The sequence below is a fragment of the Euleptes europaea genome, chromosome 9, assembly GCF_029931775.1.
Source record: "Euleptes europaea isolate rEulEur1 chromosome 9, rEulEur1.hap1, whole genome shotgun sequence".
Classification (NCBI taxonomy): domain Eukaryota; kingdom Metazoa; phylum Chordata; class Lepidosauria; order Squamata; family Sphaerodactylidae; genus Euleptes; species Euleptes europaea.
Window position 1 is genome coordinate 68762216 of NC_079320.1, and position 25095 is coordinate 68787310.

The window sequence follows — 25095 nt, forward strand, 5'->3', positions numbered from 1 at the left end:
GTTACCTCTAAATTACTGTAGGAGTACACGATGGATGTTTTCTTCCGTCAGACATGGGTGGACAAACGGTTAAGATACGATGGTCCAATTGAAATCCTAAGACTTAACAACCTCATGGTTACAAAAGTGTGGACACCGGACACTTTCTTCCGGAACGGGAAAAAATCTGTTTCACATAATATGACGGCTCCAAACAAACTTTTTAGAATTATGAGAAATGGCACCATCCTGTATACAATGAGGTATTTGTTATATCTGTCTGTATTTCCATACTTTTAAAATGGGGTAGACAACATTTGCTACTGAGACCAATGATCCGTTGAAGACGTAATTCTGTTTGTTTCCGTGTAGGCTCACCATCAGTGCCGAGTGTCCCATGAGGTTGGTGGATTTCCCGATGGATGGCCATGCTTGTCCTCTGAAATTTGGGAGTTGTAAGTCACTGTTACGAAATTTCACATGCTGTGATAGGGCTCCCAGCTTATGTTTTAAGAGCATGTTCGTTCCAGAGGGAAGAAAGCCTCTTTTCCCTTGCATTCCCTCTGATCCCACCTATGTCTTCCTACTTCTCCAAATCTTTCCATGTATTCTGGACTTTCCTATTGCCCTCCCTGCTCTCCCTCCCCATGTCTCGGGGGGAGGGAGACAGCATCTGGGCTGGGGAAGATAATGTCTCTCCAAGGCATAGAGCCCCATGGCGCAGAGTGGTAAGCTGCAGTGCACTAGTCAAAAGTTCTGCTCACGACCTGAGTTCAATCCCGACAGAAGTCAGTTTCAGGTAGCAGGCTCAAAGTTGACTCAGCCTTCCATCCTTCTGAGATCGGTAAAATGAGTACCCAGCTTGTTGGGGGTAAAGTGTAGATGCCTGGGGAAGGCACTGGCAAACCACCCCATAAACATAGTCTGCCTAGTAAATGTCGGGATGTGACGTCACCCCATGGGTCAGGAATGACCCGGTGCTTTGCACAGGGGACTACCTTTACCTTTTAATAAAAAATAGACCAGAGTATAGCCAGAGACGTGTGATTGTAGCATTGGAAAACGTAGGACAACTGAAACCAGTAGGAATTTTTTCACTGACTTTAATTAGTATCAGATCAGTCACCTAAGCATTGTCCAGGCAAATATCCTGTTCATATATTCTATCTGTATGTTGTTCAGATGCGTATCCAAAGAGCGAAATGATTTACACGTGGACAAAAGGACCTAAGAATTCTGTGGAAGTCCCTGAAGAGTCTTCCAGTTTAGTTCAGTATGACCTGCTTGGGCATACAGTATCCAATGAAACTGTTAAATCTATTACAGGTAAGAATTTTATCAGTGAGAGTCAACTTGAGATGTGGAATTAGTATTGTCATTCTGTTTTTAGCCAACGATATTCTTGTCAGATTTTATGCCTTTTCTCTTCAGGCTTATATTAAAGGAGATATTCTGTTGTTTAAAATATTGTTGACCCCCTTCTGGAAGCCGAATGAAGACTAAAAAATGTAGCCTGTAAAAAAGAAAGGTTATCTCTATTGACAGATTTTCATATCTGTACAAATCTTGGTGTCTTGGTGAAATTTGTTATGCCATAAATAACATGCAGATTGCCTGAGTCAATCTGTATTAGAAATGTTGTTGTGGAGGGGACACATAAAGCTTAACTAATATTGCTACTGACTTTGTGTAGTGTTGGAAAATAACCACAGGTAGCAACAGCAAGAGAAGTAGCAGCGTTTAAAGATCTGTGGGAATTTGCTGTTGCTCCTTTAAATTGGTGACTTGGTTATGTGAATCCACTGCTCAAAATTCTATTCTTGGCGCAGTTAAAAATGCTATAGCAGAGATCATGACAGAATTAGGCAACAGAGGGAGCAGATGTAGCCGGCAGATTTCTGAGTGACATTATTGATAGCAAGATGAAGTAATATTTTCGTAATGTATTGGATATTATCAGTAAGTGAGATAGCATTGATCCATCATGGAACAACTAGCCAAGATTCTTGTTCTACTCCCCAGGAAACCATCTCCATCAACTTGGTCAGATCTCAGTGGGTGCTTATAATCTGTTCAGCATACTAGTTCACGGGAGGCAGTGAAAAGAATGGTCTTCACAACCAGATGGCTTTATATTTGCTTCCCCTGTATTCAAATCCCTGGTTTAAAATTAAGTTTGAATAGCAGCCAAAAAAATGTGGAGTGATTATTTCATACTAGAATTTCCACCAGAAGGCTCAAGTTGTTTATAGCGTTCCTTTGTGTAGGTGGGTGGGGAAAGATGGGCAGGAGACTGACAATTAACTGAGCAATTCTATCATGCTTCGTTTTTGGGAGGTGAATTTGCATTGTGTTAAAGAAAGACCAATGGGAAAGTAGATCATCTGTCCTGCAGAGTTGCCCCTTGGAGCAGGCTCATCCAGCTTGTGTCCTACCAAGCTGATGTTGGTCCACAAGGGGTTCAATTAGGGTTGCCAGCCTCCAGGTACTAGCTGGAGATCTCCTGCTCTTATAACTGATCTCCAGCCTATTGAGATCAGTTCACCTGGAGAAAATGGCCACTTTGGCAATTGGACTCTATGGCATTGAAGTCACTCCCCTCCCCAAACCCCGCCCTCCTCAGGCTCCGCCCCAAAAAGCTCCCACCAATGGTGAAGAGGGACCGGGCAACCCTAGGTTCAATAAATCCCCATTTTGTATTGCCTGCCAAAAACAGGGATGGGAGGAGATGGTTAAGTTTCCAGCAGGCTACAACACATATTTTGTGGGCTTGAATTGGTGGTTCAAACGTTCATGTAGGCAATATCATTGAAAAAGGCATATGAGTCTGACTTACGCTTCATGAAACCCAAGCTCTAATCAGAAGAAGCACTGGGAGACCCATGGCAGGATTTTCTCAGCATGGTTTTAGGCTTAATTGCAGCCATGCGGGACCTCAGTTCAGATCAGTAACTCTTTCACCCCACACATAAGATATAAGACAGGCAAAAGACAGATACCCTTCTTTTCCCATGAAAATACTTAATAGTTGCAATAGCAATTGTAAGAAATGTATTTCACAGGATGCAGATGTGGATATTCTTATCATTTATACAGACCCATGATCCTTCTTTGCATACTAAGAACTCTCATGTTTCCCCCCCACCCTTCACTGACTTTATGGAGCAAATCCCCCTTCTTATTTTTTTTTGTTATTCATTTTCTCTCTCACGGCTCTTTATTGTACTTCTCTGCCGTGTCGGTTTTGATCGATGACTTGTCTAAATCGGCTTAGTCGTTTCACTCTTTCCTGACACGTCTTGACACTTTTGCTATTACAGTGGCCTCCGTTTAAAGCCTGGAAGCCTCTAGGTGCGGAATACAAATCACAACCCAACGCTGACCCAACTACCTCCAGTCGTTATTTATGAATGATCTAGCAATACAAATGGCAGTGTGATTATAAAGATAAATGAAAAATGCACATTAATCTTTTAAAGATGTCTATTTAATATGCATGCTGTTAGACTACATTAAACCATTCTTTCATTAAGGGTTTTTAAAAGTAAGTGCTCGGGATCACACGGTATTTTCTGTTATTTGCTTTAGTCACTGTTCAGCTAGAACTGCTGCATTTGGAACATCAAACTTGTGTCACTGTGATGGGATGTCATCTGTATGCTGTATTGTATTTGAGTCTTCTTCTCTGAGTCTTTATTGCACAGGGGTCACGCATTAGAGATTATTCCCTCATCTCTTGGGAGTATCTCTTGGGGGAGCCAGTGTGGCGTAGCGGTGAAGTGCGCTCCTCCACATGAGCAGAGGATGCTAATCTGGTGAACCGGGTTGGTTTCCCCACTTCTCCACATGAAGCCTGCCGGGTGACCTTGGGCTAGTCTCAGTTCTCTCAAAACTCTCTCAGACTCACCTTCCTCACAAGGTGTCTGTTGTGGGGAGAGGAAGGGAAGGCAATTGCCAGCCGGGTATAAAAACTAACTCTTCTCTTCTTCTTCTGAGTGAGATCTGGGCTGAGTTTCTGTGACTTCTGCAGGTATTTAAAGTCCAGCATGGCCAGAGGTGAGAGCCTTTTGTTATGAGCCAAAGGGCAATAGCCAAAGGACTCTTGGACCTAAGTGAGCCAGGCCAGAGGGTCCAGGGCCAGCCCAGACTGTTGGAGTTCTATTGTGTATATATTTGCCTGAATATTTGGTGTATGCTCCCTGGAAGCCCCTTTGAATCTCCAATGGGGAAAAAAGTGGGGTAGAAATACTTGAACAATAAATAAACACATGTAGCTGCCTTATACTGAATCAGACTCTTGGTCCATCAAAGTCAGTATTGTCTACTCAGACCGGCAGCGGCTCTCCAGGGTCTCAGGCAGAGGTCTTTCACATCACCTACTTTCCTAGAGCCAGCATGGTGTAGTGGTTAAGAGTGGTGGCCTCTAATCTGGAGAACCAGTTCGATTCCCCATTCCTCTACATGAGCGGCGGACTTTAATCTAGTGACCTGGGTTGGTTTCCCCACTCTTCCACATGAAGCCAGATGGGTGACTTTGGCCTAGACACAGCTCTCTTAGAGCTCTCTCAGCCCCACCTACCTCACAGAGTGTCTGTTGTGGGGAGGGGAAGGGAAGGTGATTGTAAGCTGGTTTGAGACTCCCTTAAGTGGTAGAGAAAGTCAGCGTATAAAAACCAACTCTTCTTCTTCTTCTTAACTGGAGATGCCGGGGATTGAACCTGGGACCTTCTGCATGCCAAACAGATGCTCTACCACTGAGCCACAGCCCCTCCCCAATAAACAATTTGTAGCTCAATCTGTTGGGAAGTGCTCCTGCACAAGTACCACTGAAATGAATGGAAGCTACTCTACAGCATGGCACAGGTGTGGAAGGACTTCCCAATAGCCGGTGCTGTTTCAGGGTCCAGTGAGGCGAACACTGATGACCTCTTTATTTCTTTAGTTTTATCGATGGATCTGTTGAAATTAAATATATGCACAGCTAAGCTCATGGGTGTTATGCCAAAGAGAGTAGCCTTGTAGGTGGAAGCCTGACTCATAGAGAACCAGTGGGGGTAGCACTAATCATGATGCTTATCTGAAAATATCCTATACCAGGTCATATCATTGGTCTATCCAGTGTGTTATCATCAACTGTGATTGGTACTGGATCTCTGGGGTCTTAGACAAATGATGATCTTTCTCATCAGTTTCTACCGGAGGTCTTTTACAGTAAATGGAGATACTAGGGGTTGGGACTTGTTTCATGCCAAGCATGTTTTCTGCCGCTAAGCCACAGCCCCTCCCCATAGGATTTGCAGTGGCAGGTGTTGTAACTGCTACATGTAGCTGTTTTATGTTGGGTTTCATTGTGTTGTGGGTGAATGGATGGGGTGAGAAAGAAGTTGACACAAATCCACTGGGAAAGTTTCTTGTGTGAGCCCCACTGAAGTTATTATTATTTATTTATTTGCATGCCCACTTTTCTCCCCAGGAGGGACCCAAGGCAGTTCACATGGTTCTCTTTGCCTCCACTTTATCCTCACAACAACCACGTGAGGTACATTAGTTTGAAAGTGTGACTGGCCCAAGGTCACCCAGCAAGCTTCCACGGCAAATCTGGGTCTCTCATATCCTAGTCTAACAGCTCATTCCTGAGCTGGGAGGCTGAAAGTCTTTAGGAGCGGGGCAAGGGCCTGCGCCAGCACCCAGGCCATGGGTGTCGTGCCTGGGTCACTTGCACTGCCCGGAGTGGTATGGGTGCCAGCGCTGGGCTGCTCACACCGGCCTCCTCGTGATGCCGTGGCAGCGCAGCCCTGGGATGCTTGCACGACCTCCCGCTGGAGTCCTGACCTCCCAGGTGCACTGTCATCCCAGGGGGTGTTCCGGGGGCAGAGCCACCTTTAGGCGGCTTCCTAGCCCCCCCTTCAGGCCGGGAACGCCCCCTTTGCCTTTACCTGCAGTTTGTGCCATGAGTCAATATTAGATGAAAAAACTCCTAATTTTGGTAGTTATGGGATAAAAAAAGATTTTTTTAAATGGAATGAAGAACATTTCTTTGATATAAGAGTTCAATATAAAAATGAAGTTGTAATTATGTGCTATCCAGATGCTACGGAACTGTGTAGTAACCAGAACAGAAGGCTAATCATTTTTGTGCTCCCCACTTCCAATAAAACCACATTAAAAAAAAAGGTGATACACAGAAGCATAAGGGATTGTCAAACAGTGCCTGAATCCCATTTTGCATTCTGCCTCCTGGATTGCATTTAGAAATGTATTTAGCTTCCCCTTGACTCAATGTGGTTTTCATTTATCATTACGTTTATATATCCTGCTGTTCCTTCACAAAGCTCTGAAGGGCTTACAAGAAACTGTTGGACAGTCTCCCAACCAGAGCACTGACTGAGCTGCCACTGATTGAGCTTTAACAACATAAGCACATCATGCGCTGCCAGACCAAGTGGCTACGACGTGGGTCGTGGTGTTTTGTTTTGTTTTAAAATATTGGATGTTTTGCAATGGACAAAGTATTACTTGTAGGTAGAGCACAAAACATTGTTTTCCACTTCTTCTTTTTTTGCAGGGGAATATATTGTTATGACAGTGTATTTTCACCTCCGACGGAAAATGGGATATTTTATGATACAGACCTATATCCCATGCATCATGACTGTGATCCTCTCCCAGGTTTCATTTTGGATCAATAAGGAGTCTGTTCCAGCCAGAACTGTTTTTGGTAAGTGCAGTTGATCTCTTCTGTATCCTTAATTTTCTCTGCACCCCCCAAGGTCTTAGTATAATGCCTGCTACTGTGACATTCGCCCTGACCTGGATGGCCCAGGCTAGCCTGATCTCATCAGATCTTCGAAGTTAAGCAGGGTCAGCCCTAGTTAGTATTTGGATGGGAGACCACCAAGGAAAACCAGGGTTGCTGTGCAGAGGAAGGCACTGGCAAACCACTTCTTTTAGTCTCTTGCCATGAAAACCCCCAAAAGGGGGCTCCATAAGTCGGCTGTGACTTGAAGGCACTTTACACACACACACACACACTGTGACAGTCAGGGTTGTAGAATAAGGATGGAGAGAGGGCCCATGTATTTGCCTGGGAGCCCAGGGCAACATTTTATATCTCCTGTGTGTGTGTTAAGTGCCGTCAAGTCGCTTCCAACTCATGGCAACCCTATGAATGAAAGTCCTCCAAATGTCCTGTCTTTGACAGCCTTGCTCAGATCTTGCAAATTGAAGGCTGTGGCTTCCTTTATTGAGTCAATCCATCTTTTGTTGGGTCTTCCTCTTTTCCTGCTGCCCTCAACTTTTCCTAGCATGACTGTCTTTTCCAGTGACTCTTGACGTCTCATGACGTGACCAAAATATGATAGCCTCAGTTTAGTCATTTTAGCTTCTAGGGTCAGTTCAGGGTTGATTTGATCTATAACCCACTGATTTGTTTTTTTGGCAGTCCATGGAATCCGTAACACTCTCCTCCAACACCACATTTCAAAGGAATCTATTTTCTTCCTATCAGCCTTCTTCACTGTCCAGCTTTCACACCCATACATAGTAATAGGGAATACGATGGCATGAATTAATCTAGTCTTGGTGGCCAGTGAGACATCCTTACACTTCAAAATATCTCCTGTGGCATCCCATAATTGTCAAGATAGGGGGCATGCCAGGGGGGCAGATTTTACTCTCACTGCCCCCAGGTAAAGTGGTTTACTTTTGCCTAAAAGACCACATGGCATCCATTTACATAACATAAGAAAACATTAAGGGGTGTAGCGGGGTGCATGTGCTACTGGGGAGTAATTTAGGGTTGCCAACCTCCAGGTACTCACATACACATAAAGGACCACTGATGCACTGAATATAATGGTTTATGTGGTTTTAAGAATGTAATTTCCAACAGATGATTCCAGTTAACGCATCATTTGTTGGAAATCATTTGTTGGAAATCACGTTTTTGAAACCACATAAACCATTATATTTGGTCCATCAGTGGTCCTTTATGTATATGTGTGTTCCAGGTACCACTCCCCTTTCGGTACTGCAACCTCCAGGTACTAGCTGGAGATTTCGTGCCATTACAACTGATCTCCAGCCGATAGAGATCAGTTCCCCTAGAGAAAATGGCCTCTTTGGCAATTGGACTCTATGGCATTGAAGTCCCTTTCCTCCCCAAACCCCACCCTCCTTAGGCTCCGCCCCCAAAACTTTCTGGTGGTGATGAACAGGCAACCCTAGAGTGACTGTTGCTCTTTGTAATTCCATGTCAGGGGTGGAGGGAGAACGTTTTGCTTGGGGCTAATTTTTTCCTGCTGCCACACATCCAGTTCAGATATTGTACTTGGATTGGGATTCAGCTGCCTGCCTTTGCAGTTCACGTCCTGCATCACCCCCTGGCCATAGACAGAAAATTCTGTTGTCAAGTATACATATCCAACACCTATTTGCAAGTTCTTCTGCAGAAGCCCCATTTGCCTCATTATGAATTCATCTTTTGTTGTCTGTCTCAAGAGGAGGCCTATTGAGATGAATGGGAGATTTGCCCAAGTAAGCAGCGTGCCCTCAGGCCTGAATGTATAATGTCAGGTTCACTGAGAAGGTCTCCATTCTCCTCCTACCTTGGTGAGAGCAAATTGAAAAAGCAATTAGGAGAATCGATTACTGGATATTACAACTAAAGACATTAAAATGCAATTTGCAAGAGGATGCTAGAGTGGACCCTGAAAGTGAAGCAGAAAAAACCGCATGGAGGCAACACTCAGGGAGCCAAGGTGGTGGTGGGGGGGATGGCTTGGATTTCTGACAAAGCAGTGGAGAACGCAGAGGTGGCTGAAGCAATTTTCTAAGGCGATATCTTCCGAAACCTCGTTTTATCATGCATTGGAGGCGGATTAATCAAGTGGAGACCATTGAGCTAAAGCACCTATTAGACAGTACGTTTTGGAGGAACAAACAGAAGAGGTTAAGATGAAAACTGGCGAGGACATCCGGTAGGGTTGCTGACCGAAGCACTGTGTCTTCCCAGGAGCTCCCGGCGGAGAACCAAAAAACGTCTAAAAACGGGGGCCCCCAGCGCCCCGCCCGATTCCTAAATAGTGGAACGGGTGACAGGAATGCTCCTGCTGCCGAAGAAGAGCGGTTTGACTCCTGAATTCTTCGAGAGTGCTTTTTTAAGACTCCCGGAGATTCAGATGCTTGTCCCGCCGGCTTGAGGGGATTTACATCGCCGTAGACATCTCTTTGGATTAAGGCTTCGCTCTTCCCTATCCAATACCAACTATGCAACTACTTTAAGGAATGAAAGCCTCACCCTCCAAAATCTGAGTGAGTGTCAAGAACCCCTTTGTTTTTCTTTGAAAATAAATAAATGAAACTTAAGCAACAAATAGTGATGGAATCCTAGCCTCCCACCCTAAAATATAATTCTATCGGACTTGTTAAAACAACAGAATAAAACGGCAGGAAGCTTATCAATGCTATCTGGAGATAGACTAAACAAACGAGACTTTGAAATGACATACTAACCTCCAATAACAACGCTGGGATATCTGGGAGAGAAGGAGGAAGTTTAAGAAGTCCCTCCTCCAGTTAATGGCCTCCACGATAAAGATCCTCTGCCACATTGCAAGATAGAGGCACCCTGTATTAGGTGTGGGCAGAGAAAACTGGCTGCAAAGCGACATCGTAGGACCGGAAGTGCGTTTCCCTGTGCAACAGGTAAACTCATCCTACCTCTCTGATCATAGAAAGGAAACGACAGAAGGTCCGCGGTGCTTCATATTTCCTGTCCAAGAAGCCGACATAGAGCGTCCTTATACTCTATGGTGCCTTGATACTTTAAATTTGATTTTTACTTTGATTTGGAGGCCAAATCACAAGAAAATATGGCGAATTAGCTGGGAGGCTATATTAGAATCAGTACACTTCAGGACTGAAAGATTGGGGACCTGCCCTTATATTGAGATTACTGCTAGATTATATGTCTGCTCCATGGCAACGTTCTGGATCACTGCATAGCCTTCAATACCTAAACCTTCTACAGATATAACAATGGAGAAACAAGACAAAAAGATGCAAGACCTTTTAGCCAAACAAACTGATATTTTTACTGAACAAATGGAACAAATGTCCAAACAGCAAGAAAAGCAAATGAGCCAGCTAACTGAGATGATAGCTGAAAAACTGGACACTGTAACAAAAGAAGTGATGGAGGTGAATACTCAGGTTACTTCATTGCAATCTGATATGAAGACAATGGATGCCTCTGTCAAGAAAATGACTGAAGAACACAAAGTGAGGAAGAAAGTGGAAGGTAATGAAAAACAACTGGAAAAACTGCAAACACAAGAGGAAACGACGAAAGATCAACTTGTTATGATGGACTTGAAAGTCAGAGAATCTAATCTATGCCTGAGAAATCTACCTGAAGACTGTGGTGTTACAAGAGAATCATTGGTGAAAACATTGGCTGCCTTATTCCACATAGAAGAACAAGAATTAGATCATGCAATAAACAAAATCTACAGGATGCCTTTGCCCCCTAAATTGAAGAGAGCAAAGGCAAGAGATGTTATGATATCCTTCTATGATGTCAGGATGAAAGATATAATAATGCAACAGCACTACAAAGACCCAATAGTCCTGGAAGGTAATGCATTAAGGATATACCAAGACATCTGATGACAAAAAGGAATATTTTTAAAGACTTTACAGCAACTCTGAGGAAAAGTGGAATAAGATACAGATGGTTGTTACCACAAGGACTAACATTTACTCACAAAGAAGTGAAATATACTATCACCACGATGGAAGATGTTGGGAAATTTTTGAGAAAATACAGAAAGGAACTCACAGGCCTTACACCAGACCAAAAGCAAGATTCTAGTCAAGAAGAAGAAGATGGCAGAGCGAAAGGAGCAGTGGGTGGACTATACAATCTATATATTAACACTCTGACAATATGGCTAAAGTTATTTCGTGGAACGTAAATGGTCTAAATGAAAAGGTGAAAAGAGACGGATTTTTAAATTTTTACAAAAACAAAAATACTCTTTAATATGTTTGCAGGAAACTCACATTTCTAGGAAAGACAAAAAGTACCTAGAAAGAAACACTTTGGGGCAAATCTTCATCTCTTCAACAAATACAAAAACTAAAGGAGTAGTTATCTATGTACATGCCTCATTTGCTCCAGAACTAGTATATAAAGATGAAGAGGGCAGAATACTTATAATCAGAGCCAAGATATTAGGCCAAAAAACATTGGTGGTAGGGATCTATGCACCCAATGAGGGTAAAGCACAATTCTATAAGCAGCTTCACGATATTTTATTGCAACATGCTGAAGAACAAATACTGTTAATGGGTGACTTTAATGGAGTTATAGATTGTGCAATTGATAAAAAATCAAAGGCCAAGGATGATAAGGAAGGCTTCCTTCCCAAGACTTTTTTTCAACTTATTGAGGAATTTAAGATATAAGACATTTGGAGAACAATGAATACGACATCCAACGAATACACCTTCTATTCCGCAAGACATGACTCACACTCTTGGATTAACATGATATGGGCAAGTAAATCTATATTCACGCAATGACGTAAGGTACAAGTAATACCTAGAACTTTTTCAGACCATAATCCGGTTTCTTTTGAATAATAATAGACAAGCATTCAGATGGAAGTTGAATGATAGACTTTTACGAGAGGACAAAATAAGAAAAGAAATACATACTCTTATTAAGGACTTTTTTGAGATCAATATGAATGGAGAAACCAGTTTAAATATAATTTGGGATGCTTTTAAAGCTGTGCTGAGAGGATTTATGATTCAGAAGAACACTGCATGGAGGAAAAAACAATTACAATAAACAAATGATATACTCTGTGAATTACAAAATTTAGAACAACAACCTATAATGGAATCTAAAGAAGACCAGAGGAAAAATACTCTGCTAAAGATTAAGGTTGTCAAACATCAACTCAACTTGGTGGTTATGGAAGAAATGAATAAAAATATGAAATATGCGAAGCAAAGATACTTTGAACATGCAAATCATCCAGGCAAATGTTTGGCCAGTCAATTAAGAGACTCTATGCAGAAGAAGATAATCAGTAAAATACAGACTAAAAAAGGACCGTTTTACACAACAACAGATATACAGAAAGAATTTGTATCATTTTATACCAGATTATACCAAAAAGACCTTATTTCAGAAAAAAAATGGATAAATACTTGAGAACAGTAAATATCAACAAGTTATCCTCCGAACAACATAAAGCTATGGATGCTCCAATCACAACAACAGAAATAGAAGAAGCAATATCTAAACAGAAGATAGACAAAACACCTGGCCCAGATGGAATTACAGCTTTGTTTTTTAAGTTGTTTAAAGATGATTTGAAGAATCCGTTTTTGAAGGTATGCAACACAATATTAGATACGGAACTTTCTCTTGAGACGTGGTCTCATGCTTTTATATCGTTAATCCATAAAGCTGGAAAAGACCCGGAAAGAGTAACTAATTATAGACCAATCTCTCTATTAAATGTGGATTACAAAATATATGCTTCTATATTATCGAATTGCTTAAAACAATTTATTACAACCTTGATTTATGAAGACCAAGCGGGCTTTGTCCCTGGAAGACAGATAAAAGACAATCTGAGAATTTTACTAGATGCAATGTAATATTATGAACAAAATAATCAACATAAAGCTGCTTTAATTTTTTTGGATGCTGAGAAGGCCTTTGACATGGTTTCATGGGAATATATGAAAAAGTTTTGGAAAAAATGCAGAGATCTTTTTTGATATATGCCACTACAACTGCAAGATTGGTTTATGCAGCAAAATGGAAATTGTCTGACACACCGGATAAGACTGACTGGATTAATAAAATGTTGGAACTAGCAGAAATGGCTAAACTTACTGCATTAGTAAATCAAAAGGAGAATATGGAATTTATGGGAGGCATGGACAACATACTGTGTAAATGAATTTAACCTGGGAAATATAAAAGGTTATGTTTTGATCTAATTCAACTGATTAAACTAGAAATAATATTAATGTTAATATTTAGATTTTAAGTTGATGAGATATGTAATTAAATTTATAAATGAAATGTTATAATGAATTAGAATTTAAATACAAAGGGGAGAACAGAGATATCAAATAGATAGAAGAGGGGAGAGGGGAAGTCAATAAGTTAGGATTTATATTGTTTAGATAAATATTGTTTATGTTGTACAATTATGTTAAATTGAATGATGGAACTGAATGTGATCTAAGTAGTAAAAAAATTATTAAAAAAAAAGAGATGAAAACTGGCGAGGACCCAAAGAAGAAGCCTTTCTATTGGAATGAGAAATCTAAATACGTACCCGTCGCCCATTCAGCTCTTCCGTATTCTCCTTTTAAAAAATGACATTGTTTTTGCTATATCTAGAAAAAAACAAAAGCCACCTTTGAATAAGAGCAACCAAAATGACACAAAATGGTGCCAACTTTTGTGTTCTCCAAAACACCCTGGATCTTGGATGATAAAGAACAATGGAGAACAAGATAATGATCTTATGACCATGCCTTCTAAGCATCCTCCATAAAATACTGAGAAGATTTAAAATGGTGCTGGTATCAGATTGTGCTTTTGGCTTTCTGGAAGAGGCAAATCATAATAATAATAGAGGCCACTGTTGGTTGTGGACATATGCTGCTCCCCCCACCCCCGTCACCATTATCTCTGATCAAACAGGTTTTTCAAGTTTCTATAGTGCTGCACAACCTGTTTGACCAGCAATTTATGTTATTTTACTTAAGAATGCATAGCGTTGCCAACCTCCAGGTACTAGCTGGAGATCTCCTGTTATTTCAACTGATCTCCAGTTGATAGAGATCAGTTCACCTGGAGAAAATGGCTGCTTTGGCAATTGGCCTCTATGGCATTGAAGTCCCTCCCCAAACCCCGCCCTCCTCAGGCTCTGCCCCAAAAACCTCCTGCTGATGGCAAAGAGGGATCTAACAACCCTAAGAATGCTGAGCATGTGCTTTATGCTTAAACTTCTTATAAGGCCCACAACATGAGAGGCTAGGAGCCCCTCAGTGCTAAAGCACAGCTTAAAGGTGGCCAACCATGCCCTAGCTTCAAGCGACATTAGGCCAGTCACTCTTCTCAGTCTAACCTACCTCACTGGGTTATTGTGAGATAAAAATGCAGGAGGAGAGATTGAGGAAGCAAAACCTTCAATTTGCAAGATCTGAGCAAGGCTGTCAAAGATAGGACATTTTGGAGGACTTTCATTCAAAGGGTTGCCATGACTTGGAAGCGACTTGATGGCACTTCACACACACACACACACACACACACACACACACACACACACACACACACACACAGATTGAGGTGCAGTGCCCTGAGCTCCTGGGATAAAAATATACGGGATAAATAAATGGTGATTAATGGGCCCATCACAAGGAACTGGCTTCATGCCTATGATATAATGGATGGGAAATGCAAAGGGGAGATCCTAGATGTGTTAGGATGGCGTGGTGAGTAGGGTTGCCAACCTCCAGGCAGTAGCTGGAGATCTCCTGCTCTGACAACTGATCTTCAGCCGATAGAGATCAGTCCACCTGGAGAAAATGGCTGCTTTGGCAATTGGACTCTATGGCATCGAAGTCCCTCCCCCTCCCCAAACCCCACCCTCCTCAGGCTCTGCCCCAAAAACCTCCTTCCAGTGGTGAAGAGGGGCCTGGCAACCCTAGCGGTGAGGCAATAATGCCTGGTTATAGTGGGAATAGTGGCAGAGCTCTGCCGGACACATGAGGGAGTGGGAGTAATCTTAAAAATCCTACTGCCTTTTGCTGTCCCCTCTGAGAAGACCATGTTGCAATGCATTTCCTGTGCTGCGGTGAAAGCAATTCATTTACAGTAACGAGAGCCATTTAGAGGAATAATTTGCTAGTCAGCTTTGTGTTCCAAAGCATAAATGCTACCAAAATACTCTAGTTTCTATGGAAATTCTCTAGCTAACAGCCTTTAGCTAAGTTTGGAAAATTCCATCATTCACAGAAAGAGCTCAGTTTTCTGTCGTCGTCGTCCCTCAGATTCCCCTGAAAGGAGCTTCAGGTGCCTCTGTTTATCTTGCTCTATTTGACTCAGGACAAGCAGGGCATGGAGAGGCCATCCCACCTGCATTTCTCTGTCGTCAAGCAAGCATGAAGATGCTCTTTTTGTTTTTCATTAAGTGCTTCTGAAAACCCAGTAGTTTTTGTGTGGCTGAAAACATTTCTATAAAAAGCTATGATACCGCTGATGCTAGGGTTGCCAACCTCAAGGTGGGACCTGGAGTTCTCCTGGAATTATAACTGATCTGCAGACTACAGAGGCCAGTTTCTCTGGAAGAAATGGCAATTCAGATGGGCAGAATTTGCAATATGCCATAGAGTCCAGGAGAAACAGAAATCCTAGAGTGACATCACATACATGCAGAGTTCCCTCCCCTTCCAAAGTCCACCCTTCTTAGGTACCACCCTGAAATCTCCAGGAATTTCCCAAGGCAAAGCTGGCAATACTATTTGATGCAACAACAACAACAACAACAACAACAACCCTACAGAGGATTGTAGAAGTCTGGAACCAACCAGAACTCTAAAAAAAAAACATAATTGAAGCAAAGCACAAGGATTAGCATGACACATTAAACAATGCAAAAATTACATAGTAGGATCTTACTTACAGCAAGCTGTACACAGTAGAGTAGACCACAGTCCCTATTAATTTGTCCTTGTAAGTTTGGGAACCATTTTGTACAGTGCAGCTCTATTACTTGCATAGAAGAGCCCTCTTGATAATTCAGTTTTGCATCGTTTGTAGAAAGCCAGGAGAGGGAGAGCCTTCCTGACCTCTTCAAGTAGGCCATTCCATGAGGTGGGGGCAATGATGGAGAAAGCTCGTGTATGGGCAGTTGCTGATTTTGCCCATTTGCAGGCTGGCACCTGTAGAAGGCCCTGCTCAGATGAGCGAAGTTGTCCTGGCAGAGAATAGGGGGAGAAGAAGTCACACAGATATGAGGGACCAAGGCCATGAAGCCTTTGTATGTGATAGCCAAAACCTAATGGGCAGCCAATGGAGTGATTGAAGAAAGGGAGCAGTATGCATGCCTCTGTCTAGCTCCTCATAATAGACAAGCTGTGGAATTCCGCACCAACTGGAGTTTCCAAGTTTATATTAAGGGAGGAACCAATGTTCCTGCAACAACCTGGATATTTTTTCTGCAGTGGAGCTCAGCACATTGCCTCCTTCCTATTATCTACCTTTCCAAAACTGGTTCCTGGCATTTGCTTTGGGTGGTACCGTATACTATCAACACTCAGACTGCATCTGATACCCCTCCACATGAGCGGCGGACTCTAATCTGGTGAACTGGGTTGGTTTCCCCACTCCTACACATGAAGCCAGCTGGGTGATCTTGGGCTAGTCACAGTTCTCTTAGAGCTCTCTCAGCCCTACCTAACTCACAGGGTGTCTGATGTGGGGACAGAAAGGGAAGGTGATTGCAAGCCGGTTTGATTCTTCCTGAAGTGGTAGAGAAAGTTAGCATATAAACACCAATTCTTCTTCTTCTTCTTCTTCTTCTTCTTCTTCTTCTTCTTCTTCTTCAAAACTACCTCTGGACACTGCCTGCTGTGCTAGTTTTCTATTTGCAGTGCATTTCCCCTTAGGATAGCATTCGAAAATAGACTCTCTAAACTGTAAGATGAAGCAGTAGGATCTGTTGGACTACCTCATTCCCACTGCATTCTTCTGCATCTGCAGAGTGTTGAGAACTGGTTGTTATATATTTTTTAATATAAATTTTTATTGAATTTTGTAACAAAAACAAAATAAAAAGAAAATAATCAAAAAACAATACAAAACAAATTATACAAAATCAGTTGGTTGTTATAGACTATAGTTATGTCTGAAAACCTCCCGAACATACTATGGCATTGAACTTATTTCCATCACATTCCCACTTGAATATCACCTCTTTCAATACAACAATGTAATAGCGAAAGAGCTGTTGTCTTAATTAAAGAATGCTCACACATACGAAGCTGCATATTGACAGCCAGAGCATTGGTCCACCAAGATCAGGATTTGTCTGCGCTTACTAGCAGAGGCGCTCCAGGGTCTCAGGATATTGCATGTCACCTACTACTCGATCCTTTCAGCTGGAGATGCTGGGGATTGAACCTGGGATCTTCTAAACACAAGGTAGATGCTGTGCCCTTGAGCCGTGATCCCACCCCAGTGACAATCCTACCCATTTCTTTAAGCACCAAAGTCAATTGTTTTCTTTAAACTAGATGTCACGAGTTCAGTTTGGATTATGGGAGTAACAGGAACATTCACAAGGCTGCAGCAGTTTATATTAGCAGTTACCTGCCTGTTGTGCAGTCTGATTTTCTCTTTTAAAAAGAGTCTGGGTTTATAATAGCATACATTAGAGGATTATACTTACAAAAAGGTATCTGGATGAAGAAATATTTCACTGTGCATCTGTGAGCAAAATCACAGAGAGAATTCTAAGGATTAACCGTGGGGCGATGTCATGTATTCAGAATTACTACACTAATCTGAAAGGTCCCTTTAACATTAAATGTGCAAATTTCTAAATTAAATAATTGTCCTACAATAGGATATAACCCTTTTTATTAACAGCCTAAAGAAGCTGCCTCAGTCCTTCACAGCTGTTCCAGATAGCAGAGATATCACTGACCATCCTGCCCAGCAAGACTCAACCATTCCTAATTCTCCTACCTGAGATGCTTTAGCTGGAAAATAAAGCTGGCTGTTTCCACGCAACATCTCTGCCACTTCCCACTCTACAATGAGGCGGCTGTATCATGTTCTACTGAATAAACTTGTCAAAAAGCAGCCTCTGATAGCCTCAAACTAAATTTCGGTCATTTATGAGTGGGTACTTTCACTCATGTTCACCCCCAGTCTGAATTTTTGACCTCGCTGCCAGCCCTTGCAATGTCCGGGCCTCCCTGTTCCTCTGTTAGCCCAACTCTTCCTTCTCCCCTGAGCAAAGCCTGGGTGAAATGCCCATGCATAAGGCCAAGTGCGGGGCACACAAGCTTGGTTTCGCTCACAGCCAATTACAAAGAAGCATGTCCAGAGGTGGGGATTCAAATACTTCCTGCTTTCTTGGAGCTCTTTCTGAGCACAAGAAATACTTTTTAAAACTGAGGGTTGGATTCCCCCCCCCCTTTCAGATTGCTCCATTATTTTTTGGTGTTGTTTTTCAATCAATCAATACTTTTATTGGCCTAAAGGTGTTGTTTTTCTTAGAATGCTTTTTTATGTGGCAATTGGGTTGGGGGGGATTTTCTCTCACAGTAAGCACTACAAGTAAGCCAACTCCAAAGCAGCATTTAAAGGGGCGGGGACTTGATTTGACCTTGGAGACTGCTGGTGCATAGACTCCCAACAGGAAAGTGTGGGTCCAGCCAGCAATGAACCTCAGGTAAAACTCCCATGCATAAATGACCTTACTATTTTAGCCCCTAGTCAAAATGTCTACATAATGCAATACTTCCTCTTTCTATAAGGAGAAAACTTATGCAGTCTCGAGCCAGGCATCATGGTAACTGATCACCAAACCATGGCTTAAAACGGATTTTCCCTTCCCTCCCTCTCACGGGGATTTCCACCTCCCTTTATTTATTTAGATATTTCTACCCTGCTTTTCTCCCCAGTGGGATCCCAAAGCTGCTAACAACATTGTTCTCCCTTCCTCTGTTTTATCCTCAAATCAACCCCCCTGTGAGGAAGGTTAGGCTGAGAGACAGTCAGCCACAGAGCTTCTGTGGCAGAGTGAGGATTCAAATCTGGATCTCCCGGATCTCAGTTCAACACAGACTGCTATACCACGGGAGCTTTCCTGGTTTAGAGTCCATGGCTCAGTGTTACAGCATCTGCCAGGCGTGCAGAAGGTCCCGGTTCAATCCTTTGGATCTCCAGTTAAAATAATCAGGTAGAAGGTGATGCAAAAGTCCTGGGCATCAGACCCTGGAAATCTGCTGCCAGTCAGTAGATAATACTGGCCTTGATAGATGAACGGTCTGACTTAGTATAAGGCAGATGAAGCACGTATAAGTGTAAGGCAGATTCATGTGTTTGCTCTAATCACTTGCTGTGGAGTTTGAACTGGGCAAACTATGTAGGTCTAAGTAAGATAGTTTCCTGACAATGGTTCGCAGATCTTCTTTGAGCCATTGTTTCAGATACCAGGAATATGACTGGGTACTTACATGGGATGGCTTATATCCTGATGGACAGTGCGCTGTGGGTGTGATTTTGGATGCATGGCTGCACCTGATCTGTGTGCAAGGTCTCTCTGTACACAGCCTTCTCTTGCTGGATCAGTGCATGTCTGTGTGTGCAGAATTTAAGAACATGGAGAGTTGATTATACTGTACTAACTCAAGCTACAACCTCAGTCCAGGCTCTGTAAGTGGATGTTCTGTATCATTAGACCTATATTACAAAACTGCCGGGAGAAGCACTGTATTGTTATAGTAGCTCACATATTGCTGTCTCCTCTGCTGCTTTATTGAAATGTACCGTCTCATATTATTTTAAAGCCAACATGTAACACATTCTTCCTTATTATTGCCTGGCCAAAAAGGGAGGGAGGGAACTGTAAACAGAACCTTCAAGGGAATTACTATCGTTTGGAGTTCTGCATTAACAGAACCTTTTACTTTTGCAGTTGAAAACACCCAAAAGACTCCATTAGGTAGGCAAAGGAGTTTGCTTATCTGGTGTTGAGGGTCAGATAAATTACAATGAAGGTAGAATTCTAAAACAAAAATAATGACAAGATGTAGGTGGTAATGGCTCTAAAACAAAGCAGAGTTAGGCTTGCCTGAACCAATGTAATAGCTCCAATATAATGTAAAAAAGAGAGTTAAGGATTATTGTTTTTAGTGAATGAGATGCTCCATGAGTTAATTCCTGTGAGATCTCACAGACCTAGAAGAATGAATGAAACACACTGAATAATTAGCATCTTAATTGCTGTACATTGACATCCTCTACCTATTGTGCTGTTAAAAAAGCATTTTCATCAGATTGGGTTCATTAAGTCACCAATAACTTGGAAATACACTGGGTTTTATTCCACCATTCAAATGGGGTCTAAAGGAGCACAGTGGCCATGTAGTAAAACCTTCAAATAAAATGGGGAGGGGTAGTCTCTAACGAACCACATGGTGTAGTGGTTCAGAGCGGTGGACTCTAATCTGGAGAACCGGATTTGATTCCCCACTCTTCTACATAAATGGGAGACTCTAATCTGGTGAATCGGGTTGGTTTCCCCACTCCTACACATGAAGTCTGCTGGGTGATCTTGAGCTAGTCACAGTTCTCTCCAAACTCTCTCAGCCCCACCTACCTCACAAGGTGTCTGTTGTGGGGAGAGGAAGGCAAGGCAATTGTAAGCCGGTTTGAGACTCCTTAAAGGTAGTGAAAATCGGGGTATAAAAATCAACTCTTCTTCTTCTTCTTTAGAGCAATTGATTTGTAAGGAGCAAGGACCGTATGGTAAGGGCTGAAGCATGGAGTATAAAACTGACACATTTTTACATTGCTTCTTTCTTTTGTACTCTTTTAGGGTCTGTGATGCCCAATGCGGAGGAGAGCTTAAAAATATGATTTTATTCTGAATTTCATAAACACAGCAATTAATTGTGCTTTGTCTCCTTTCTTTTAAAGGAATAACCACAGTTTTGACCATGACAACTCTAAGCATCAGTGCAAGGCATTCCTTACCCAAAGTTTCCTACGCCACAGCCATGGACTGGTTCATCGCGGTGTGTTTTGCGTTTGTATTCTCTGCCCTGATTGAGTTTGCGGCTGTCAACTATTTCACGAACATTCAAACGGAAAAAGCCAAAAGGAAGGCTGTGAAATCCATCCCCGAATTTCCAGCAACTCTCATCCAGAGGGAAAACGGTGCAGAAGAGGCGCCCACGGTATTTAGATTTAATGCACATTAAATCTCGCTAGCATAATGGTCACCCAATGTTTGTGGGAGTACAGTGTAAGCCGTTGGCTGTGGCTGAATGAATGTGTGTGCCAGCCACCATTTCCCTTCAAAGAGAGAGAAGTAAAAGGAGAGGAACAATCCCATGGAAAGCTGTGAAGGTAAAGCTGTGAAGGTAAAGAGGACTGGGGGTTGAGCAGTTCCTGACTCCTGACTGGAGAAGCGTAAGGAGAGGTGGCATGTGGTGAGAATGTAAGGCATATTTGGGTAGCAGAATGGTTGATAGATGAGAGGGGGCCGAGGTGCGTCTGTGGAAGACCAGAAAGGGGGAGGTTACAGTGAAAGATGTGCAGAACACGAACCAGAATCATAGAGTTGGGAGGGGCCACACAGGCCATCTAGTCCAAGCCACTGCTCAATGCAGGATCAGCCTAGACCAGTGGTCGGCAAACCGTGGCTCGTGAGCTGCATGAGGCTCTTTGGGCCCTTGAGTGCGGCTCTTGAGGAGGAGGAGGAGGCGGCGCGCTGTGGCTCCTCCCTGCAGGTGGAGGCGGCGAGCGGCTGGCGAGTGGGCGGGTGACTGTTGCCTCGCCTCTGCTCCCCCTGGCTCGTGGCCCTCTGCCAGGGGGCAGAGGTGCGAGGTTGTGGCCCGGGCAGGCCAGGCCGGCTGGCCGGAGGAAGGGCTGGGGAAGCACGCCCCCTGGAACTGGAGGGCGAGGAGCTGTGGGGAGTTGGCTGCAGCCGAGGTAGGTGTGGGGCAAGGCGGGGACACGGGGAAGAGCAGGCCGAGGGCACTGCCTTCTGCCCCCGCCCTCTGCTTCAGAGTTTCCCTCGCCGCGGCTGGGCTGGCTTCGTGGAGTCCGAGAACTTTTGGCCGGGCGTGGCTGCGGGGCACCGTGTGTGTGTGTGTGTGTGTGTGGGTGCTTGTGCAGGTGATGATAGCTTTTCTCCTTGTTTGTGCAAGGCCGTTGATGCACGGGAGGTTTTGCCTTGGGTTTAGTACTCTGTAGATGCACATTACGGATACCGTCGTTCCTTTGCTCTGGTCTCCCTCTCCTTTTTCCGCAAACTCCATCTGATTAGAGGGCAGACTTTAGAATCTGGGTGAGTTTGCCCCCTTCAAACTGGCCTTTGCAAAGGAGTCTGAGAACACTAGAGAGGCTGCCTGTCCTGCCTGCCCCTGTTAGCTTCACCTGCCTCGTTTCTGCAGTTCAGGGCGCAGAAGCTGGGCCAGGACAGCAGAAAACCTGGGGGCCGGGGGGGAGGCGGGGGCAGCAGCAGCAGAGAGTTTGTTTCTGCTTGCAGGCTGGGGTTTTGCTGGGAAGACCAGGGCAGTAGCCAGCCGTGGAACAAGGCTGGCTGGAGCACGCCCCCTGGAGCTGGAGGGCGAGGAGCCGCGGGGAGTCGGCTGCAGCCGAGGTAGGTGCGGGGCAGGGCGGGGACGCGGGGAAGAGCGGGCCGGGGGTGCTGCCTTCTGCCCCGCCCTCCGCTTCAGAGTCTCCCTCGCTGCGGCTGGGCTGGCTTCGTGGAGTCCGAGAATTTTGGCCGGGCGTGGCTGCGGGGCACCGTGTGTGTGTGTGGGGGGGTGCGTGTGCAGGTGACGATAGCTTTTCTCCTTCTCGTTTGTGCATGCCTATTTATGAATGGGAGGTTTTGCCTTGGGTTTGCCACTCAGATGCACATTTTCCCCATCCAGGTTCTCAAAACTCAACAATAAGCCCCCCTGCAGAGTTTTGAGAATGCAGATGGGGAAAATGTGCATCTAGAGAGCGGCAAATCCAAGGCAAAACCTCCCGTGCATGAATGGTTGTTAAAAGGCGTTTTGGCTCTCAAAAGAAATCTCAATCGTTGTACTGTTGATATTTGGCTCTGTTGACTAATGAGTTTGCCGACCACTGACCTAGGTAAATAAACCAAAATGCTGTAATACAGTAGTTAGAAAACAAACAGCACACAAGCTCAATATTTTACAATCAGATCACTTGTCTTTTATAAAGTAAATTTCTTAATGCAATAAATACTTTCTGTAATGTGTCTTATTTACAAAGTTACAAACACCAAATTTAAGTCTGTGAAAATGTCCATAAGATGAAGGAGACCGCAAAATATAGATCCCAAGGCGAGTTGGTAAGTCTGAGTTCAGACGGGATGTTAAAGGGCAAGAGCGGTTGCGTCAGTACAGATTCCAACGACGTCTCGAAAGGTGCTCAAAAGCTATCCAAAGTGTTCACCTCCGAGATGGAGGCGAGACCAAGAAACCGGAAGGTCCTGGCGCGGCTGTGGAGAGCCGTGAACCGAAGGTAAACAAGGGAACGTTCTATCCGGAAACGTTCTATCCGGAAATGCTTTCGTCAAACAGCTTCATCAGCCAAGCTTTTTTTTTGAAGTCCCCCAAAGTCTGTTCCCCTGTCTTTATAACCAACTCTTCTGGATAGCTTTTGAGCACCTTTCGGGACGTCGTTGGAATCTGTACTGACGCAACCGCTCTTGCCCTTTAACGTCCCGTCTGAACTCAGACTTACCAACTCGCCTTGGGATCTGTATTTTGCGGTCTCCTTCATCTTATGGACATTTTCACAGACTTAAATTTGGTGTTTGTAACTTTGTAAATAAGACACATTACAGAAAGTATTTATTGCATTAAGAAATTTACTTTATAAAAGACAAGTGATCTGTTTGTAAAATATTGAGCTTGTGTGCTGTTTGTTTTCTGACCACTGACCTAGAGCATCCCTGACAAGTGTTCATCCGGCTGCCAGAGAGGAGGAGTGCACCACCTCTTTAGGCAGCCGATTCCACTGCTGAACTACTCTTACAGCGCATTCCTGAGCCGCGCCAGCGGCCAGAACGAAAGGCCTTTGGAGGCCAGTGAAGGCCTGCACCAGCCCAAGGGCCCACAGCACCGGCGTCTGGGTGGCATACACCGGCGTTTGTGGCCCCAGTGCTGGTGTGCAGGCCTGGCCGCCAACTGACCTTTCCGCTGGCGTCTGGACACCGGCACAGGCTGCGTCGTGGTCCCAGGAGGTGCTCCCGGGGTGTCACGGCGCTGGCTGGGGGGGCAGGGTCGCCATTAGGTGGCCTCCTAAGCAGTTACAGCTTGGGAATGCCCCCCTTTTTTGGCTTTTTTAGGTGGCTTTTTTTTTGGCACCGTGAGGAGGTTTTGGCCGGGCCGAAACCTTATTTGGACGCAGCACTGCTGCGTTGCCTCCAAACAGCAGCACAGGCATTCCACTCAGGAATGCACTGTTACTGTTAATCCCTCCCCCCAACATCCTGCTGGTACCCATTATTGTGAGTCCTATCCTCTGCTGCCAACAGGAACAGCTCCCTGCCCTCCTCTAACAGCGCATTCCTGAGCTCTAAGGACGAAAGCCCTTAGGAGGCCAGGAAGACGCTGCGCCAGCGTCCGGGGCCCCAGCGCCAGTATCCGGGCTACTTACTCTAGGATTAGTGGCCGCAACGCTGGTCGGAAGGCCTGGACTCCAGTTGCTGGGTGCTGCCACCGCAGCGCCATGCCAGGATGCCAACAAGACTTCTGACGGCATCCCAACACTATCAAAGGTCATGCTGGTGTCCCGTGAGGCATTCCCAGGTTGCTCTGGTATTCCGGAGGCATTCCAGGGGTGTTCTGGCACCCGGCTGGGTAAGGAAATTGCCCTTCTTTAAATTGTGATTGGGAGAAGACCTCCAAACGAGGAACCTTTCTGTAGGATGGCACTTCAGCTCATTGAGGCTGGCCCAGAGATAAAACTAAATTATCAAAGTGAAATCATGCAGTCAAAATTTGCCATTGGTTTAGGCATATTTTGCTACCGTACTAGAAAATTATTACCCTGGGAACGCATGTACCAATGGATGCAAAATGTACTTGCATCATTTTGCAGTTTTCGAAAAACTCAGGACCGTGTTTACCCAAAAGGAAGATGGCCCTGAATTTAAGACACCCCATAAAAGAACGCTATACAAAAAACATTTTTTATTACTGTAAATGTGCAAATTTAAGATTACTCCTCTTTTTCTTAATGGCAGACATGGGTTAAAAAACTAGTTTTCCTTTTGAGTAAATACAGCCTAAAAGGGGACTGTTCTG

General features: G+C 44.0%; 1 protein-coding gene across 1 annotated transcript in view; it reads left to right on the top strand.

Moving 5' to 3' along the window:
• Positions 1 to 25095, top strand: part of GABRA4 (gamma-aminobutyric acid type A receptor subunit alpha4) — an 83736-nt gene that overhangs the window by 39083 nt on the left and 19558 nt on the right. The window contains exons 4-8 of the mRNA XM_056855185.1: positions 22 to 242; positions 352 to 434; positions 1162 to 1305; positions 6545 to 6697; positions 20735 to 20994. Coding sequence (XP_056711163.1) covers positions 22 to 242; positions 352 to 434; positions 1162 to 1305; positions 6545 to 6697; positions 20735 to 20994 — 861 coding nt within the window. The remainder of the gene's footprint in view (positions 1 to 21; positions 243 to 351; positions 435 to 1161; positions 1306 to 6544; positions 6698 to 20734; positions 20995 to 25095) is intronic.